This window comes from Acyrthosiphon pisum, chromosome X (genome assembly GCF_005508785.2).
Source record: "Acyrthosiphon pisum isolate AL4f chromosome X, pea_aphid_22Mar2018_4r6ur, whole genome shotgun sequence".
Taxonomy (NCBI): domain Eukaryota; kingdom Metazoa; phylum Arthropoda; class Insecta; order Hemiptera; family Aphididae; genus Acyrthosiphon; species Acyrthosiphon pisum.
Genome location: NC_042493.1, coordinates 15,302,374 through 15,316,528, shown reverse-complemented (window position 1 = coordinate 15,316,528; position 14,155 = coordinate 15,302,374). Strand labels below are relative to the sequence as shown.

Below are 14,155 nucleotides of genomic sequence, written 5' to 3'. Positions count from 1 at the left end.
AATTCAAAACGCCACTTTTCGTGTCCCCGACTATAATGTCTAAGACCAGATGTTCTGTACCACTATACCCAGGCCCCACATAAAATTTTGGTCCCCCGTATTAAATGTTTTTGTGGGCCCTAAACAAAATGTTGGGCACTTCCGATAAAATACAATCCTTTACAAGCGATACGTGTCCCATACACAATTTATACTTAATATATTATAATATTATACATTTATATCATAAATTTACTTAAGTAAGTATTTTTATTAAAATTTACAAATTTACAAATTCATGTCAATTTGTCCCTAAAATAGCCACTGTACTCCAAGTTCAACAGCCCCCCTTCTTGTGACATACCAGATGTCGGCAACCCACAGCCTGAAAATATATTTTGTTTAGCCCACGTAATCAATTTATAATTTATATACAAATAAACATAGTCTATTACTATAGACTAGGTAACGTTATCTTTGTTGATGTTGTACCAGTATTGCTTAAATCATTTCCTTTACGCACTCGATCAATTGTGCACTTGTGCAGACGTGCAGTGTGATACATTATAGTAATTAGTATTCTATAATTGCAGCTAGTGTGTAGTGCACACGTTTAGTGTTTATACTGTAAACTACAGTTTGTTAAATGCATGTTTGTCGTACAAAAATAAAGTGTAAATAACCACCTCCAAACTTTCTAAAAAAATTAAATAATACCTTTATTTTTTTGTGACCCTTGATAAAAATTGTATCCGTTTTTACTTTTTTGGCATTTGATACAGAAAAAAAGGTCATTTACATTTTATTATATTATGTATAGGCATACTGAACTGTTACGCACCTAACCTATACTTATTATGTTATATTTTTTCCCCAATTTTAGGATCAAAACAAATGGTTCTCTCCCGCGGGATAGCAAGAAATCCTCCACAGAAACGTCTTCACCCACGTCACCGTTGTCACCGATGACATCGCCACTATCGCCAATGACATCGCCACTGTCTCCATCATCAACCTGGCCGTCCGTGGCTACCCCGTCTCCCCCTACACTGTCACCGTTGTCATTGCGCGCGGCCGGAGGAGACAACGACTCGGTATTTTTAGAAAACGACAATCTTCAGTCGTCATCCGCAACTTGTGGAAGTCCCAGGACCAGAATAAGAACGCATGTCCCGTCTTGTACGACGGGCACCGAAGATTTATACAATAAAAGGTACATTTTTTGTGTAGGGCTGAGGATATGTCGATAATTATTGCGTGTAATATTACCAGTATTTATATGACAATTCGATAAATGTTGTCTTTATACCGTGTGGTAATAAGCCTGTAGTCATATCAAAAACCATCTGCAGTTTTGTCCTAAGAATGTACGGTATATGCATCCCTTATAAGTTTTTTCGTATACGTTCAAACAAATTTTCAAAATTGTATTTAATTAACTGATTGTTAATTACATGGCCATGGCCTTTAATATGTAAGTTGTTTGCACGAGGAAAATATATTATAATTATATTCTTTTCTTTTCTGAAAGTAACCTCCCAGATTTATTTTGTATATCTTGTAACTGGCTAAATAATTAGAGCAGTAATGGGGGGGGGGGGGATAAGCGTTTCTTATGACTGGTGCGGTGCCTTTTAATATATTATACAGCAACTTAACACCGCATTGTTCACACCCGCATCAAATAATACGCACTATGAACTCTCCTTGTGTAAAAAAAAATGTTTTATAATAATTAGACTCGTCAATTAGTTATAACAAGTGATAATAAACATTTTCAAAGCTAATACCTAATTAGAACAATTTTCAACGTTTAAATTACACCCATTCAAATGACAAAATGTAATTGAATGTTATTTAGATAATTACATTAAATTTATTACACCTATTTAACAGATAAAGTATAGTATTTAATAATATGTGAATGATTTTAAATTTACATAATCTGTTTTGCTTAAGTGTAATTATTTATTGATTTCATTCAATAATTTACTTTTCTGAATGCAATTAAATAATTGCAATATATTATAGCTTACGTAAGCTAATGAGCTTTATCTTATTATATTATTTATAACAGGTAGGATTAACTGTGCCGGGAATATTAAGTATTATTGGTATTGAATAATTATGAACGGTCCCGGCCAAGTAAATAAAAAATGTAGCAAATAAATAAATAACTATGTACACCAAAGCGTATAGTAGGTAGGTACATTAAAAAAATTATAAACTTAATATTATCATTAACAAAACATACCATTTTTTAAATGCTATTTTTATCATGTATATTGTATACCTATCTAGATAAGTGTGATAAATAATAATTAACTATCATAAAAGAATTGTTTCATACCTATTCAGTTTTGACTTGAAATGGTGTCACTGTCACAACTTTATTGCTTCTTTGTTATAGCTAAATGATTCGTTTTTATTTAGATTTTTTTTACGCATATAATGTTTTTAGTGTGATATCATTTCTTTTTATTGTTTAAAATATGAAATACACAAAACACACGGCGGCTCAGTGTCATACGGGTATTTCTTGTCTAGTCGACGTGTTTCATTATATATATTTAATATTTATATGAACGTTGAACAAATAATAATGAGCGCATGGATAACCTTACATGGAACGCCTGTTGCATAAGTAACAACAACTACACGAAAACTATTATAATAATATATCGGTGTATATCTGCAGGAACAACTGTAATAATATTATAAAACGATGTATTATAATATTAGAGCGACGCCCAACAACGGCATCTGCAATGAGTAATGACACAAATATATCGTTGTAAGCAAGAAACTTTATTATAATATAGTTGAACGAAATAGTAGAACATAATGTTTACCACACAAAATATTGGCTTCTATAGAAAAATGTATGAATTAAAATTATTATACTTGTATTTGAGATATCAACCATATTGCCTTGCGATTTTGACAAAAGTTTCATCTCCACGACATGTTTTATACTTTCGTAAACCCGATATGTATACTCAATACAACATATATTATAGAATATAGTATGTACCTACAATATGTATAATTGTATATAGTTTCTATTATGATAAATGATCAATAATGGGTAAGCCATGCACGCTGCTCCAACCCTCTATACTTAGATACTTGGATAATGTCGGAGCACCGACCACAATATATAACGAATTGAACGTCCCACGTGCTTGTTCCTACAATATAATTTATACATTTTTTAATATATATACTCGTGATGCCGTCAGAGCTATACCGAGAAAAGATTATTTCAAAATTAGAATCGATGATAGACAACGTGAGCAAGCGCAATACACGTGATTTAAAATGAAATCGATCACCATCGGTTAGCGTTTGCCCACCGGAAGCGTTATCCAGAGGTGTTATCTTTACATTGAACATATGGCTTGTTTTTCTTCGTTGCGCATATAAATTAATGCTATAATATATAATATATATACTAAGGCACGTGTCCACTCTCTATAGTTGTTTACGAGTATTTACTTTTACATTTCATAATTATTATTTTATTTTTATGTTTACTTAGCTTCTAGATATATGATAGTGAGAGTATAACGATCCATCTGTTTTTGAATATTATGATTTATACAGTGGCAAGGACCATCAACTCGGTCAGAGTCAGCTCAACGGGCACGACGGCCCCGATGACGGTTTCAAAACGTCGCCGACCGCTGCAGATAACCTCTCGTCGAAATCGCCTGACCGATCACTGCAACAAATGAAGCAGCAGTCATTGCAGTCGCCTTTCCCCGAATCATCACCGCCGGCTTCGTGGCAGACGACGACGATGTGGCTGCGGTCGTCACCGTTTGCGGTGGATTCCAAAGAAGGTAGCACGACGACAACTCCGACGGTTTCGTTCGCTGCTGCCGACAGGGTGGCGGAGGCGGCCGAGCAACGTCGGAAGCTGCTGGTCGAATTGTCCGCGCACAAGTCCCGGCTGGTGGAATTGCACTTGCGCCGCGAAGAAGTCGACCGGGAGGTGAGTGCATATCGTGTCGAGAAAATTATATTTTGTGATTTGACGATACTCCTGTTAATGCTGTTACTCAAATTTCAATTGAACGCCTTCGTATGGATATGCTCAAGCGGAATCGCAAGCAGAACGTTTTCGTGTGGAGTCCGATATAGACAGTACCTACATAGACGACTGTGTAATAAGTAAATTTATCGTTGGCGCGTGTGTTTGTATATGTGTATACCTACTCTTACCGCATGAATGTGTTTCCAACGATGTACCTAAAAGTATTTTATTGCCATAATGCCTTATAATACACGAATAAACCAACACTAGTAACAAGAAAATTTATCTAATTCCGGATGTCAAATCCTGAGTATTTTTTTTTACTATTCACATAATATGATGGTTTTTCTAATTAATTAGATCAAATAAACGTTTTATTATCATTATTAAGTACATACCTACTTAGAATATATTTCCTAGAAAACTAAAATAGTTTTTAAAAGGTCACAAAAATAAAACTTTAAACCTATTTTTATAATTCAATTTTATTTTTTGAGTCTTTAAAATAAGGAAGTAACGATCACAATATTTCTGATTTAGCCATTTTTCATACCTAATTAAATTTATTCTAACAAACACATTAAAAAAGTATCGCTCCCATAGCAGCTATAAAAATAGTGGGTAAAGGTAAACATTTTTAAATAATATGAATATACGATTGAATTGAATAATCAAGACGTTTCGATTTAATAATTTATACCTAGTTTTGTATTCGTACCATTTCTGATTAATCATGTAATCAGCGTTGATGACGTAATCTTAGATTTTGTTTAAAAACAAGATTTCTTTCACATAGATAGGTACACTCTCAATAATACGGTGGCCATGGGTTTTATTCACATCTTAATTTGAATTTATAATACACGTTTTAAATTATTCATCATTTTTAAATTTTAGTTCACTGCAGTATGAAATAAATTATTTTAAAAAAAATCTTGAGCTTTAGTATGTCATACAAGGACTAATATATTTAGTACCTACACGTTTATTTCGGTAAAAAAATATCCTTTTAAACGACACCGTGAATCATTTAAATCGAAAATCGTAAACAATTTCAATAATCAATTTGGCAATGTATATAAAGTATGGCCACTTAATTTTTTATTATAATTTCGTCGTTTGTGTATTTTATCTGTTTATTCTTACTATAATAATTAATAAATATTATTATCTACACATAACCTTCACTATAGCTCTTGAGCTCACATTACTATAAATCAGTGACAACAGCTTGTGTGTGTGTCCACAAGTGCAACAACGAAATCAACCGATAAAAATTGAATAATATTAATTAATTAGGTATACAAAAACTAAAATAAACATATTTTTTAAACATGACCATTAAACATAGCATTTAAACTTAAATTTTTAAATCATCATATTTTAATATTAAAATAATTATTTATTATTGATTAAATATTTCTGTGAAGTACCTTTGTATACATTTATAAGCACGAGTGTACTCTACCTAAATAAAATTTAACCCACTTTGCTCATTAAAAATAGTTTAAAAACTAACTTAATTGTCTTGATTAAAAAAAAATGAAAACTCATAATTTATTGGTTTTTATTTATAAGTAATATCTATTGTGAGAAAATACCTACCTCGTTAATAATTTAACTGAGGAAAAAATTAGTATAATTTTTGCGTCATAAAATGTATAGTCGTATACAACTTTCTTATAAGCTCGTAATATTAATAAGATGAAATTCGCATCGGCGTGATTACAGTTGATCATCGAGACCGCGTTGCTGCGTGCTGAACTCGATGTTGCCGACGATGAAACCCGTCAGTCGGACAACATTGTTGACGGTTTGGACCGGGCCGTTGCTGATTGCCGGCAAAAAATGGACGCCTGTACTGTGAAACAGCAGGACCAGAGGATGGCAGCTGATTCGCAGTTGGCAGGACACCGGAGAACACTCCAAGGGTAATTAATTGTTATTATACTACTTAAGGACCTGTAGGTACACGAATTTACCCTCACTAAAGGGGACGACTGTAATATTACATATTCAAATAACAAAAAGTTTATAAAAATATGATGGTACCCTAAGAAGTCGTCCATAGCTACAGACAACCACTACCCGTGTTTGGGGTAGGGGGTGCTAAACAAGTATAATAAAACAAAGAACAAAAAATATAGCATCAGAGGTAAACGATTGTAAATATACTAAAATACTAAATTATAGATTGTCGAAATGTTGAATTTATTATCTCTGAATTTCTGCAGGGTTAAAAATAACGTAAGTACCTATATAAACACAACTTAAAATAAATTTTCATGCAAAATACAGTCCACCCAAAAACATTAATTTCAAATCTTTCAACAATAACACAGCCTACCCGATAACAATTCACGTTGTGGTGCGATAATATTTTTGAAAAATTAAATTAAATAATAAATAACTTCTGTTATTAGGGCAATCCTTTCTGTTATGGTTTTTGTTCAGGGTTTGAAGTACTGGGTTCAACCTATTAAAACTCAATGGGTTAAATGGGTTGGGCCCAGTTATAAAACCCAGTAAAAAAAAACAAACGAACAAAAAAATTAATAAACTTTAAACTGCATATTTATTTTTATTACTTTTTAGTAACAATAAAAAACAAAATATGTAAGCAAAAACATTAAATAGGTATTATAATTTTACATTTTACTCCGACAGTCAGATTGACCAACCGTAGATTAAAGATGGAAATATAATAATATATTATTATATAATATTTTTATTTGTAAAAACTAAATTAAAATGGCACATTTATGTTTTGTAAGTAAGATTTGTAAGCTTCCCTAATAAAAAAGCTTAAAGCCCATTTAAACCCAACCGGGTCGGGTTTTTAAACCGTGCTTCTAATAACTTTCTCTTATACAGTTATACCAATAATTTTTGTTTTAGTCTAACACTTTTATCTAATTTAACTTGGTGTACTTTGGCATGGATGTATATATATATATATATATATATTATATATATATATTATATATAATATATATATACAGTTTAAATAAAAATAAATGAAGGTAACTGCTAAGAGAGTGCGGTAAGAATGACAAATTAATTATATTTCTTAAAAAAATTATGATATTAATTAATTTCAGTAATTGAGTAATTAATTACATGTAGGTACGGTGATAAAAACTACTTGTTTTTCGATAACGAGGGTTATTCTGATAAGAATTATTTGATTTATCAACATTTTTCGTTCCAACCATGTTTCAATAATATTTTACGTCAGTTTAGCCTAAAAAGTTCCAAAATACCATAAGTATTTATTAAATAAATTTAAAAATTTAAAATATTTTGTGAGGCAAGATAACTTGGGTGTATTGACGAAATAATATAGTAATATAGCACAAATTTTTTTAATTTAAAATAATATTTATTAATTTACTGAAGTGAGTCATTCGTTATTCCTACTTTATCTTTTTAGTTTAAGCATTAATTATAGATTAAATATATTTATTTAACTATAATTAGTATATATTATAATTAACTATAATTAAGAGTTTATGTACTATATTTTATAGATTTATTGTTTATTTATGGTATACATTAAATACAAGTCATTAGTCAACTTACCTAAGGTATAGGGTAAGACGAAGAGTTCGGAATATTTTGGGGCAAATTTTAGGGAAGTATTAAAACCTTAAACATTAGGGTTTGAAAGTATAGGCAGTTTTTGTTAAAATGAAAGAAAAGAAACTTTGAAATTATCTTATATTTTTATATAGTACATAATATATTTCTAAGGTAACGACTTAAAAAAAATAGTTTATTTACCCAGCACTGGTATTTTTTTAGTCGTGATTATAATGAAATATATTATGTTCTTTATAATCGTGTTTGTAGCTAATTGTTTTAAAAACATTTTTTATTTTTTTATCCATCCCTCGAGCCACTCCCTTATAATAATCGTGCCACGGTTACTATCTCGTATGGATCTAATATTGTCGTTTACACTACTACCTTTATTACGCTACCCACCCAACACCATATTTATAAAATCTAATTATAATGTCTACATAGTATACACCCACAGTGTATAACAATTTACATGTTGTTTATAGTTACAAATAATAATCTACTTTGATATAATAAAATATACCAATAATCGTCATAGGTTACGGAAGCGGTTAGAATCGATCGAGGACAATGACGTGCTGAAAACTGAAATACGTGCTTCCATTGACAAACAGACGGAACTGTTGGATGCCGAACAGAAGGTGAGACATATAATGATATTAACAATATTACAAAATAATATAATACTTATTACTTACGTCATTATATTGGAACGATTCATGAAAACAACGTTACGGTTGATGACTAAGATGATTATTTTTTCGTCTACGATAATTTAGTACCTATGTTATATAATATATTCACGAAATGCTGATATGTGTCCTGCAGTTGTACGAAGATGTAGAATTCGGATTGCTTGAAGAGGAGGCCGGGTGGTTGGCTCGCAGAGAAGAGTTGCACAGGGACCGGGCCGCGGCCGTGGCGGTCAGGCGAGCTCGACGGGCACGCGCCGAGTGGTTACGCGCGCAGCTCGATCAGCTTCGAAGCGTGGGCGATGACCAGCTACGAGCACTGCGGACTGATATAAACACAGCGACATTGTCCATTCAACAGGTATTTTAAACACACGTGAATGTTGTTTGGATAGAAGTTTCCTGATATAAACTGTACGAAACGTACCTAATAATAATTTAGACTTTGAAAATCTATATCCCCCAAACGCCAATCCACATTTTCCGAAAAAAACGAATTTAGTCACGCTTTTACGATTTCAATGTTATAAACAATAAAAATACGGCCGTCATTAGAATATAAATATATATAATATAAGCATGATATAGTCGATGACTGTATAACTGTATTATAAGTGGTTTTATAGTGGTATGGTTATCTTAGATTTAAATCAAAAATCCTGTAATTTGTACGTCCTGCAGTTCTCTTTTGAGTATACGATTTTTTTCAAATATCTAAAACCGGATGTTTTCAAAACTATTTGAGGAGGTGTTTTGTGTTTATCTATTAATCTCTTAGTATTAAAATTGTATAAATGAAAAACACTATTCTAATTTTACGTTAGACTTTTTAAAATATATTACTAATACCGGCGAAAAATGTTTATAAGAACGTAAAAAATGTCGACATTTTAAAATGGTTGTAATATTAACAATTCATCAAAAAATATAATATGTATTATGGTAAACGATATAGGTATATACCACTGTTAATAAACTATGATTTAATTTTTACATTATCATTGTTTACAATGAACTGTAAGGACTATCATAAATCCGGGCTGACTATATAGATCGACGTCACATTCGCTTTTATGAGGGCATTTAATTTAGGAGAATTTAAAAATAACCTATATCATTATGGCAAAATTTTAGGATATCGTTTGTGTGAATAGATATAGAACATTTTAATTTGAGCATAATATTTTAATATGGCCTATTTTTTAGTGTAATCGAATGTTTTAACGATTTAGAGCCCTCTGTTTTTATTGACATGCTTGGTTAAAAATTGCGGAATGGAATTCTTATGAAGTGTTAGAAAATAATAAAACACTTTTTTTGGCAATAATAATATTATAATAATATTTTAAAAATACAAATTATTTTCTTTATTGAACAAGTTTATCTTGATATGTTTGAAAATTCGTCAAAAATAATTAAGTTATTCAAAAAAAATTATCCCCCATATTATATACAGCTAATATACAACTTGTTATTTAATGTCTTACGTACAATTATTGTGATCATAGGGTCACAAGAAACTGCAAGATTTGGACGCCACCGTAGCCAGCACAATGCCTGCAACAAACGCCATATCAGACCAATACCGACGTCCCCATCAGTTTCATTACGAAATGCACTCGGTGCAACCAGCAGCGGAAAATCAACCACCCAAGTCTTTGGAGTGGTCATGGGACCCACAATTAAAATCTCCTATGTCATCGAGGTCACCGTCGTCGTTGTCGTGGGACATGCAGCCATCAAGGTCACCGTGGTTTTCGACAGCCACTCCCGTGACGGAAGACACGACGGCCAATAATATCAATAGCTTGATGACTGGTAGCATGACGACTACGTGCTGTAGCAGTATAGGCAGCAGTGGTGGCGAGGTAATAATTGTTTTCGTTACCTACCAGTTACTTCTGGTTACTTCCGGTTAAATAGACATCTGTCAGTCGGATCTTACCCTTGCAGCTATAATAGTCCCGTCGAAAGGGGGATATAGTCTGTGACACTAAATTGTCACTTCTTCTCGTCGTATTGAAATAGAATCTTTTTGTATTATGCATGTTTATTATATTATTATGTGCAAAATATGTATAAATTACAATTTATAAAATCTTATGGCCTCGAGCGACTGTAAATTAGATTAATGTTTCCGCATTGTGTGTTACCGCAGGACGATGGTTGTACCAGACCGATATCGGATGACTCTATTTCACGAATGTCAATGTCGACTATCTTCGACGGAGGGGCCACGATCAAACTCCGACCAAAAAACAAAACGTCTCCGTCGGACATCACAAAAGTTAGTACCACCTGCACTCATATAGTGACTGCAAGACGTACTTATATACACGGTTGCTTTATATGGCTTCACTACATCCATCTAAAGTATTGTATATTAATTTTGATAAGCAATTTGAGTGTCGACGGATGCAACTGCACGTTTTGCTTACGCGTGGTTACCTATAATATTATATAAATTATGAAAATAGTAAAATACAATGCGTTTTTTGTGTTACCGATGCAGAGGCCGTTGACTAGATATCTTCCGATCCGGTACGATGGTGACGGCTCGACCGAGAACCGGATGGCGTTCGACTTGCGCGCGCACATCGAGTCGGCGGGACACCAGCTGGACGACGACAACGGCGGCGTCGACCGGCACTTCTGGATCGACAGCACGTCGTGTCGAGGCTACTTGAAAAAGCTATCTGGTGCCGGCGGCAAGAACGCGCGCCGCGGCGGACGTAAGTGGCTGAAGAGATGGTTCATGTTCGACCGACGGTCGAGGACCCTGTCCTATTATCGCCGCCGGTCGGACGACAGCGTCGACGCCGCTAACCAACGAGCGGGTGCCGCCGCCGCGACTGAGAAGAAAATCCCACCAAGGGCATCCATTCGTTTTCAGGTGTGTGTGTGTGTGTGTGTGTGTGTGTGTGTTGTGACATTTTTCTGAACAATTTTTCTCCACTTGATAGCACCTTTACTTGTGCGTATTTCGTTGTATTCCGCGTTTATACGCATTTATGAATGTGAATAATATAAAACTCAATGCGAATCAGCCTTACGGTTTATAAGTACGTACTGCGGAAGTATGAAACTACATTACCGTTTAGGGGGACTGAGAAGAGTAATTAGGAGAGTTAAGCTCGCCCTCCCCCCCCTAAATCATTTTACTCTAATTGTGCTTATGGGCCTATACATAAATGTTGTGACCAAAATTTTTTTTAAATTTAAAACATTGAAATATATAAAATAATCATAATATTAAAAACTACTGCACCGACTCCGACTAACGAACATTACCTATAGGTACTCATAATATAATATTTTGTTATTGTTTCGGTAATTCCGATCATTCGATTGCTTTATTTTTAAAGTCAAATATTTTATTCATGCATGATATAGATCTATATCTAATTCGAAAGGAATGAATTAATATATTATTGTATAGAATTTGAATATTTGAAATACATACCGGCTAAAAATATAAATGTGCGTTGAACCGTTTATACGATTTTATCAATATCCCGGACTCCGAAGAAATATAGTGAATTCAATTTGACAGATCAAAATTTAAATATTTACTGTGAATTAAGTAAATGCGCATTGGCGCTACGTATAAATAGGCAGTCTTAAGTCTTGTAAAGTATTTAAATACCTTTATTAAAATACCATAAAGTCCGTTTTCTTAATTTTTATTTTTTATTTTTCACAAAAAATTGACAACAATAAAAATAATATTGTTTTCATTGAAAACTAATATTTTGTTTTTGTATAGTAAAAGTAGGTAATAACAATGTTTAAAATTTAAAAAATACCACATAACATTTTATATCGTTTCTATTCTGGAATTTTTTAAGAAAACTGAAAATCTAATAATTTTAAAATAGTTCCATATCAATAGTTAATACCACTCTTTAATTTATTTTTTTCACTAAAATGTAATCAATATTAGTTGAACTATATCTGAAATCAGAATGAAATATGTGAACATGTATATATCAATATAGTCAGACATATTATAGTAATTATTAAAATCTATAGTAAGTAGTGACATAATAGGTATCTATACTGATGTACAATACACATATATGTTATATAGCATAAAATTTAAAAAAATACTTTGTAAGTATTCGTAAAATACATTTTTATAATAGTATTTTTAATACTTTTTTATTCGAATACTAGTATATTAGTATCTTAATACTTTTTCAAAAGTATTTTTTACAAGACTGTAAATAGGGTATACCTATTAGATTTCTATCAATTCCATACATTCTCGATTTGATCAAAAAGTTAATGACAACGTTGAACGTAACCTGTGTATTCTGGTATTTTTGTAGAATATAAATTTAACAATGCGATGCAATTATATAAAAAACTATTGAATATAAATTCGAACTAGCAATTTTTGTTATAATTACAAGTACCTTACCTAGGTACTTTTTCAAGGGTTTTCATCAAAAAGTATCTTTTGTTTTTGTGCATTCCTCTCGGGGTTGTCCGAATTTTCACAAGCGAGCGCTACGTTTTGTGAAAATGTGTGTAAACAGTTGCCTACCATGTTGTCTGTTAATTTCGCATTGCCAGATATTTAGTATATTCAATTAATATTATTGTTTCCATTGTGTTGATACAAACAGGACATTCAGGAAGTGTACGTTGACCACACAAACAGCACCAAGGGACAAGGGTGCGCATTCGTGGTAAAGACAGCCCAGCGGACGTTCTACTTGTCGGCGGCGACTGGCCAAGCAGTCCGAGTGTGGGTGGACGTCATATTCACTGGCGCCGAAGGGTACCGGGAGTACCTAAAAGATTCGACAGCCGAGGACGGGATCGGATGCGGAGACGGTCGTCGATGAGTTAAGCCAAACAAAATCCTAACTTGCCCCGTGTCTGTGGGCTAATTATATTTATTTTTATTTTTATACGAGGCCGTCTAATACCGCCATGTATATTTTTTTTTTTCACCAAATATAGTTTTATCCATTGTACCTACCTATCATTACATTATATTTACATTATAATGATTAACGTGAATGTAAAATGCAGTTGACACTATATATTTTTAAAAAAAAACAAATATTATTGACTTTGAAGCGGCTGTCGAGTTGCGAACAATTTAATCTATAGACTGGATATAATAAATATCATATTATACACCTACAATTATGTATATACTATATATATGGATTAAAACTGTTTATTTAAACATTGTCCATTGAGTATATTATATAGCTCATTTAATTTTAGTGCCTCTTAGATTTTGTTTGGAGCTAATTTACGTTTAAATTATACAACTGAAAGAAGAAACTAATTTCTCGCTTGATATCTACGTTTAAAATCATAACACCTCTGTATGCAACGTGACAATATATTATACGGCATCCAATTGAAAAATCATCCAAATATCAAACTTAATGGTTTTCAAACATTTTAGATGGTTCCTCCAAGAGTGGAGCCAAACTGTAAACACAATTCATAGATTAAGCACACTAAATGAACTCCGTGATACATTAAAAAAAACTTTATTTAACAATTTATAAAAATTAAATGATTTATTCAAGAATTAAAAGTTAAAACAAATGGCTGGTATAAGGTATATTCCTGTATACCCATTTGGTGTTAATGCTAAAATCAATCCTCAATCTATTCAAATTTTAATAAATTATTTCCTGGGTATATTCTAAGACGTTGCTTAAGCTTTTACCAGTGATGGTACACTGATGCAATCTTTAAATTAAATACTCTACAAGGAAAATCTATGAATCATTAATATGTTTTTGTTAAAAGATGATCAGTGCTAGTTTTTAAAATTTCCCCGCAATTATTCTATAAAATTAAAAAATTATATTTTATATCTATTTAA

The 14,155-nt window shown here is 32.3% G+C and overlaps 1 protein-coding gene across 1 annotated transcript in view; it reads left to right on the top strand.

Annotated features, from left to right (window-relative positions):
• Nucleotides 1–13,498, top strand: part of LOC100161558 — a 22,470-nt gene extending 8,972 nt beyond the window's left edge. The window contains exons 4-12 of the mRNA XM_001947367.5: nt 863–1,192; nt 3,586–3,976; nt 5,750–5,949; nt 8,142–8,244; nt 8,432–8,656; nt 9,804–10,163; nt 10,454–10,582; nt 10,808–11,188; nt 12,927–13,498. Of these exons, the coding sequence (XP_001947402.2) occupies nt 863–1,192; nt 3,586–3,976; nt 5,750–5,949; nt 8,142–8,244; nt 8,432–8,656; nt 9,804–10,163; nt 10,454–10,582; nt 10,808–11,188; nt 12,927–13,148 (2,341 nt within the window). The 3' untranslated portion in view covers nt 13,149–13,498. The remainder of the gene's footprint in view (nt 1–862; nt 1,193–3,585; nt 3,977–5,749; nt 5,950–8,141; nt 8,245–8,431; nt 8,657–9,803; nt 10,164–10,453; nt 10,583–10,807; nt 11,189–12,926) is intronic.
• Nucleotides 13,499–14,155: the final 657 nt, after the last annotated feature.